Source organism: Rhipicephalus sanguineus, chromosome 10 (assembly GCF_013339695.2).
Source record: "Rhipicephalus sanguineus isolate Rsan-2018 chromosome 10, BIME_Rsan_1.4, whole genome shotgun sequence".
NCBI lineage: Eukaryota > Metazoa > Arthropoda > Arachnida > Ixodida > Ixodidae > Rhipicephalus > Rhipicephalus sanguineus.
In genome coordinates, this window is record NC_051185.1 from 94,785,901 (window position 1) to 94,793,609 (window position 7,709).

General features: G+C 51.3%; 2 protein-coding genes across 2 annotated transcripts in view; one reads left to right on the forward strand and one right to left on the reverse strand.

Annotated features, from left to right (window-relative positions):
• Positions 1 to 201: 201 nt before the first annotated feature.
• Positions 202 to 6,228, forward strand: LOC119406602 (uncharacterized). Its single transcript, XM_037673335.2, has 3 exons — positions 202 to 1,494; positions 3,862 to 4,107; positions 6,152 to 6,228. The coding sequence occupies exons 1-3, from the start codon at positions 312 to 314 to the stop codon at positions 6,226 to 6,228; spliced, it is 1,506 nt and encodes a 501-aa protein (XP_037529263.1). The 5' UTR covers positions 202 to 311.
• A 114-nt stretch (positions 6,229 to 6,342) lies between these two features.
• Positions 6,343 to 7,709, reverse strand: part of LOC119406603 (uncharacterized protein K02A2.6-like) — a 179,105-nt gene continuing 177,738 nt past the window's right edge. Inside the window, exon 2 of the mRNA XM_037673336.1 lies at positions 6,343 to 7,230. Within this exon, the coding sequence (XP_037529264.1) occupies positions 6,343 to 7,230 (888 nt within the window). The remainder of the gene's footprint in view (positions 7,231 to 7,709) is intronic.

Consider the following 7,709-nt stretch of genomic DNA (forward strand, 5'->3'; position numbering starts at 1 on the left):
GGCAACATGAAAACAATGACTTACATAACATATATGGCATGATTTACATGCTACGCTCACGGTGCACTTGTCACGATTCGCCCGCTTGACATACACCAAAAGTGGTATTGCGCGATGGGACTGTATGACGAACGTAAATTGATGTGATGTCAGCAAACGCCACGAGCGCATGCGTGAATGTCCGAGTTACATGACGTCACATCGCAGTTGCCTACTTAAACGACTAACGCAATAAACCTGTGTTCATTCCTGTCTCGCGCTTGTTACTTCAGTGGCGACGAGGTGATTAACCCCCACGGCCAGGGAACAGCATGGCGACGCATGCCGGGCCACCTAATTTTGACGAAGGGGACGACAAGTGGGAGGCATATCAGGTGCGATTAGAAGCTTTCTTTGAAGCCCACGATATTGACGATCCGAAGAAGCGTCGGGCCCTACTGGTTAGCGCCCTGAGTACCAAGACGGTAGACCTTCTGGCAGGCTGCTGTGCGCCTGACAAGATTCAGAATCTGTCGTACGAAGCAGCAGTTGAAAAATTGGCTGAATACTTTGCGCCGAAAGGCAACGAGATAGCGGAGTCTTATCGCTTTTTCACCAGAAATCAGCAAGCTGACGAGTCGACGAGCGATTTTATTGTCGAGTTACGGAAGATGGCGCAAAGGTGCAATTTTGGCGAGGCGCTTGATAGAATGCTGCGTGACAGGCTTGTCTGTGGTCTGCGGGATGCTGGCGTTCGTCGCAATCTGCTAGCAAGGTCCACGCTCACACGGCAGGAAGCAGAGGATGCGGCATTAGCGGCTGAGATGGCGGCACGCAACGTACAGCAGATGGGAGATGGACCAATCACCAACGGCGTTAATGCAGTAGGAACAAAGCAAGAGCGACAGAAGTTCTCCAGAATGCCGCAGCCAAGGCGGATGACACAATCCAGCAACGAGAACCAGACCGGCTGCCTTTGCTGCGGAAGCGACTCGCACAAGACCACCAAATGCAGGTTCCGCCGCGCTGAGTGTTTTTGTTGTCGGAAGAGGGGACACCTGGCTTCAATGTGCAAATCCAAGCCACGCCAAGAAAACGTAGCTCACTGTGAGGAAGCATCTTCGGACAGCGAGGACTACGGACAGTTCCTGCTACACCTCCGTGAGCCGTCGACGGGATCGGTCGGGCCGTTATGGCGAACGTTGCTGTGGAAAGGGGTGCCCGTGAAGATGCAAGTGGACACAGGATCACCAGTATCAATCGTTACATGGCCAACCTATACCCAGCACCGTCGCCGTTGGCCCGGGCTCGTCAAGTCATCGTTAGAGTTGAGTTGCTTCCTCGGGAGACTACCAGTGAAGGGACAACTGCAAGTTGCGGTCACCTACGGTGGGAAAACCGTCAACGCGACGCTAGTGGTGCTCGGCTGCTCAGGCCCAAACCTGTGTGGGCGGGACATAATTCAAGCATTCCAGCTGACCGGAGGGCCAGTGCTCAACGTTGACGTCAACGACGGTAAGCCACCAACTGCTGACGAAATTTCCATTGCTGCTACGCTGAAAGAGGAATATGCCGATTTGTTTTCGTCAGGGCTAGGATTAATTAAGGGTCATCCGGTTCATTTACAGTTGCGCGAGGGAACCGTACCGCGATTTTGTAAGGCCCGTTCGGTGCCATACGCGCTACGAGAGCCTGTAAATGAAGAAATCGCAAGATTGGTTGACACGGGCATATTGACACAGGTCGCTAGCGCCGAGTGGGCGGCGCCACTCGTTCCGGTTGTCAAGAAGGACGGTTCCATCCGCTTGTGTGGCGATTTTAGAACGACAGTAAACACAGCATGCCACACCGAGCAATATCCTCTGCCAAAGATAAGGGATATATTTGCAAAGTTAAGCGGAGGGGAAGTTTTCAGTACAATAGACTTGAAGGATGCGTACAACCAGCTACCAATAGATGACGCGACAAAGAAGCTGTTGGTGGTAAACACGCCAAAAGGGTTGCATTGCTTTAACCGGCTACCGTTTGGGGTTGCATCAGCACCGGCGGTTTTTCAGAAGCGAATGGAAGCAATACTGCAGAATCTACCGGGTGTACAAGTCTACCTGGACGATGTGGTTGTCGCCGAAAAAAGAGGAAATTGCGACACGTTGCGGAAGGTGTTCCAGCGGTTCCGGGAAGCCGGTGTTAAGCTTCACCCGCTCAAATGCAGATTTCGTCAGCCGGAGGTGGAATTCCTTGGTCATCGCATTAGCGCAAATGGTCTGAGGCCAAAGACTGAAAACATCGAGGCTCTCTTACGAATGCCTCGACCTACTTGTGTGACGGAAATTCGCGCATTACTAGGCGTGGTTACGTATTACAATGCATTCCTGGGCAACCTGGCTGCAATACTTGCACCGTTATACGAGTTGTTAAGGAAGAACACGCCTTGGCAATGGGAAGCTAAGCAAGAGGATGCATTCGAAGCAGTGAAACGGTTGATAAAAAGGGTGCAGGTTTTGACCCACTATGATCCAGCCAAACCACTTATCTTGGAAACTGACGCATCCTCGTGTGGTATCGGAGCAGTCTTGTACCACAAAGTGGACGGGGTAAACCAGCCGATCGGGTTTCGATCTCGCACCCTCTCTTCAGCCGAGCGAAATTATGCCCAGATTGAGCGCGAAGCTTTAGCGGTGGTATTCGGCGTGACGAAGTTCCGCGAGTACTTGCTGGGCAACAAATTTACATTGATCACAGATCATAAACCTCTGCTGCGCCTTTTTAGTCCCGATAAGCCGATACCGCCTTTGGCAGCAGCAAGAATACAGCGCTGGGCTCTTTTACTCGGTGGATACAAGTACTCCATTCAGTACAAACCGGGAAAGGACGTGGTTGTGGCTGACGCTTTGAGCCGTCTTCCCGTGCAAATGCCACACGATGACAACACAGTGAAGTCGATGTTGAAAAACGAACGAGAGTATGTGCTGCTCGCAGACCATTTAGACACTGGGCTCGTGTCGTCACGCAATTTGGCCGATTTGACAGCACGTGATGGCATGCTCAATCCTGTGATGCGTTACATTCGGGAAGGCTGGCCAAGGAAATTGCCGTCAACACAAGAAGCATTGCAGCCGTTGTTCCAGAAGAAAGATGAGCTGACGTGCAGCCACGGGATTGTTTATTGGGGCCATCGTGCCGTGACACCCGCCGCAGCTCGGAAATCAATGCTACAGCTCTTGCACGATACGCACCAAGGCATGACAGCGATGAAAAATCTGGCTCGAGCACTCTTCTGGTTTCCGGGACTTGACAAAGAGATTGACAGTATAGTGCACGCATGCGAAGTGTGCCAGCAAAACTGCAGCATGCCACGCGCGCAAGAGCCGGTTCCGTGGCCCGAGACATCGGAGCGATGGTCGAGAATTCACGTTGATTTTGCAGGGCCAGTGGAAGGGCGAATGTTGATGATCATAGTGGATGCACATACCAAATGGATCGAGGTTGTACCAATGAAAATTACCAGCGCAAACAACACGATCGAAGCCTTGCGGTGTATCTTCAGCAGATTTGGGTTGCCACGAACAGTCGTTTCGGACAACGGGCCCCAGTTTACAAGTAGACAGTTTCGCCAATTTATGGAGGATAATGGCATCGTACACCTACGATCTCCGCCATATCATCCGCAATCCAATGGGCTGGCAGAGAGGGCTGTACGAACTGTAAAACAAGGGTTGCGAAAAAACATGCATGGGACCCTAGAAAGGCGCCTGGCCCGCTGGCTACTGCGTTATCGGCGCACCCCACTCCGAAACGGAAAGACACCAGGATTCATGCTTCTTGGTTTTGAACCCCGTTCACTGTTGGACAATGTTGTGTCACGACCTTTTTCTACTGCAGGTGCACCTCCCCGCAGACATTCGGCTGGAGAACCCGTATGGTGTAAGAATTATGGTGCAGGTGACAGCTGGAGACCAGCAGTGGTGCAGACTACAAGGGGCGCCCGCCTAAGCACGGTCAAGACGGAGGACGGGGAACTGTGTGAGCGTCATGAAGATCAGCTAAGGCACCGCCCGGAGGGGCATGCACCAATAGCCTCGGACGGCGAAGGCGCCGAAGAAGGGTCGGCACCAACAACCCTAAATGGCGAGCCTAAATGGCGAGACTTGCATGACATGTATGGCATGATTTACATGCTACGCTCACGGTGCACTTGTGACGTTTCGCCCGCTTGACATACACCAAAATTGGTATTGCGCGATGGGACTGTATGACGAACGTAAATGAGAGGTGGCAATATGAAAACAATGACTTACATAACATATATGGCATGATTTACATGCTACGCTCACGGTGCACTTGTCACGATTCGCCCGGTTGACATACACCAAAAGTGGTATTGCGCGATGGGACTGTATGACGAACGTAAATGAGAGGTGGCAACATGAAAACAATCGGAGGAGCTTGTGATCACCTACCTTTTGCAGCTTTTTACGTGGGTCGTGTAGTAAGTGTGCTTGATCTGCTTCGGAGTGAAGAACACGTCAGTTCGGTCTCAATTTTGATCGTATGAATTCGCTAGGTCTTAATTACCATGATATTGAATAGTTCTATCGTATGCGGTAATGTCTCAATCAAAACGACATTAATTACACAGGTTTAAATAGATAGAGAGAGAGAGAGAAGAGGGAGAAAGTAAAGACAGGGAGGTTAACCAGAAGCAGTCTCCGGTTTGCTACCCTGCACGTGTGAAGGGGAAAGGGGATGTAAAAGAATGAAAGAGAAGAAGAAGAGTTTGTGACGACAGCACGGGACAAATAGAACAACAACAAAAAACGAAGTCATAACCGCAGTCCAAGTACTACACAGCAACATTTTCTTCCAGCAGTCACAGTTTGACATTGAGTCCGGTTGCTTGGAGAAACCGCAACAACGCCCTCAGAGCGGCTCGTGCTGAAGACCGGGTAGGCCAGGGTCCTAGGATTTTGTTCTCCGTGAGAGGGCGGTTGTCCAGCTGCCCTAATGCGGCTGAGAGGGCCGTTCTTTCGGAGTTGAAGCGGATGCACTCACAGAGAAGGTGCGCGACTGTTTCGCTGCACCCGTAGACTTCGCACGACGGGCTCTCAGCCATTCCAATAATATACGAATATGCATTTGAGAAGGCCACTCCAAGCCATAGACGGACCAGCAGGGTAGAGTCACGTCGTGATAAGGTAGACGGGATGCGTAATTCAAGATCAGGGTCCAAGGCATGCAGCCGTGCACTTGTAAATGTAGATGATGACTTCCACAAGTCCAACGTTATGCGACGAGCTAGCATACGAAGTTCTCTTGCGGCGTCCGATCTTGACAGGGGAATGGTGACACTGCTGACACCGTCATGAGCGGATCGGGCAGCTGCGTCCGCTTTGTCATTTCCCTGAATGCCGCTGTGACTAGGCAGCCACTGGAATACTACTCGGTGCTGTTTTTCTATTGCTTCATGGTGGATTTGCCTGATTTCCGCGACGAGCTGCTCATGTGAGCCGTGACGTAAAGCGGAGGGTAGACTTTGGAGGGCTGCTTTGCTATCGCAGAAGATAGGCCACGAATTAGGTGTCTGCTCCATGACAAATTGAAGAGCAGCACGGAGCGCTACTAGTTCAGCAGCTGTAGTTGAGGCTGCGTGAAACATTTTGAGCTGTATTGTGATAGCTCTTGCTGGAATTATTATGGCGGCGGTTGAGCTTGTAGTAATAACTGAACCATCAGTGTAATATGGGTGTGAGCAATGTACACCACATGTAAATACATTAGTTCAAACTGTTTAAGGGCAACCGATGACATTCTTCTTTTCGTCGTAATTCCTGGTATGGTAAGGCGCACTTCGGGTCGATGTAGGCACCATATAGGAGAGGATGGTGTTGCTGCAGTCGTATAGTTCGATGGCAAAGAAGTACTATGGGCAGCAATAGTGCGGCTGAATGTTGTATGCGGTCTTTGTGCAGGTAAAGATGCGAGATGGTGCGAAGGTACCCGGGCAAGGTGTCGAATATGCGCCCTGAGGGCATCAGTGGTTACGTATGTTGACACAGGATGGTCTCCTGCAATGACGATTATTGCCGCTGTAGACGCACATTTTGGAAGACCGAGGCATGTCCTTAGAGCTTGAGCTTGCAGGCCCTGGAGTGCATTCAAATTTGTTTTGCAGGTACTTCCCATCACAGGAAGACTGTATCTTGCAAAACTGTTACGTCGCTGTCGAGATACGACACGGAAGCCAGATAACGAAACAAGAACGACGATTTATTGAGCAGCTTGCTTTTATACGAAACGCATGTGACGTGGCAGTGACGTGCATTGATAAGACTGCATACCGCTGACACGTCATCTCTCTCCCTTTTAAAAGCCATAACGTTCAGCTGGTTTCCGTGGCCGGGTCGATCTTCGCACGAGCGGTGGTGGTGATTCCGCCGCTGTTTCTTCCGGGCTGTCTTGCACCTTTTCCCCAGTCTCTTCGGCTGGCTCCTGCTTGTTTTTCTGGCCAAGGTCACTGTCCACCGATTCAGCTCGACGTCTTAGCTGATCTAGATGCCGTCGGTGCCGTCCATGAGCACAATCCACGGTGACCATCCTGAAACCTTTTTGGTCGTGCACTACTCCTGGAATCCACCTTCGACTTCGTCCAAAAGTGCGCATCCACACCGGTTCCCCTGCATTAAATTTTCTCGTAGCTTCTCCTGGCAAACCATTGGCATACTTTTCTTTCGGCTTAATGCTGTCTATCTTCGTCCTAATCTGGTAACCAAGCAAACGTTCAGCCGGTGACTTGCCATCCTGCCCGGGTGTTCGGCGGTATCTGCACAAAAACCGATCCAACCGCGTTATCAAGACCTTGCCCGGATTTTCCTTTAGTCCTTCCTTGAGCGTGCGCACCGCTCTCTCGGCTAACCCATTAGATTGGGGATGATAGGGTGCTGTTATTAGTTGCTGCACCTTGTTACGGGCCAAGAACTCGCGAAAAAGACCGCTCACAAACTGAGGTCCATTGTCAGACACGAACGTTTTTGGAAGCCCAAACCGTGCAAATATTGACCTCAGGGCTCTCACCGTGGTTTCAGACGTGGCAATCTTCATTGGCACCGCTTCGATCCATTTCGTTTCCGAGTCTACGATGACCAAGACCATGTGTCCGTCCACCGGACCTGCAAAATCAGCGTGCAGACGGCTCCAACCTTCCCCGGTCGCTGGCCATGTCGCAGGTACCTGGGCAGGTGGCATCGAGGAAGCCTGTGCACAAACAGAGCATGATTTCACCAGTCGTTCAATGTCAGAGTTTTGTCCCGGTTACCAAAATAGCGTTCTGGCGATACTCTTCATGGAAACCATACCAGGATGAGTTTCATGCAGCAGGCTAAGTGAGCGTCTTCTTGCCGCAAAGGGTAAAACAATGCGATGACCCCAGTACACCAAATCGTCACTTACGGTCAGTTCCATCCTTCTGTTGAAGTACGGCCGGTACTGCTCGTGATTCTGGGGTCGAAACAGCGGCCATCCCGCTAAAATCCATTCTTTGACCTGCTGGAGAGTGGTGTCTCGATCAGTCATTTGTTTCACCTCTCGGGCGCATATCGCCGTTTCCTCCATCGCTTGGGCGAACAAAGCGTACTCCCGTTCGTCGGAATGGCCTTCTCGTGGCTCTGAAGCAGGCAGTGGCAATCGGCTGAGGGCATCTGCGTTGAATGGTCACTGCCTTTATGATACTGCAC

Excerpts from the sequence above, each read along its gene's own strand:
- LOC119406602 (XM_037673335.2), top strand. The coding sequence starts at position 312 with ATGGCGACGCATGCCGGGCCACCTAATTTTGACGAAGGGGACGACAAG. Across the intron at positions 1,495-3,861 it reads CAACGTTGACGTCAACGACG|GTGCACCTCCCCGCAGACAT; the intron begins GTAAGCCACCAA and ends TTTCTACTGCAG. Across the intron at positions 4,108-6,151 it reads GGCACCAACAACCCTAAATG|GTACTTCCCATCACAGGAAG; the intron begins GCGAGCCTAAAT and ends TTTGTTTTGCAG.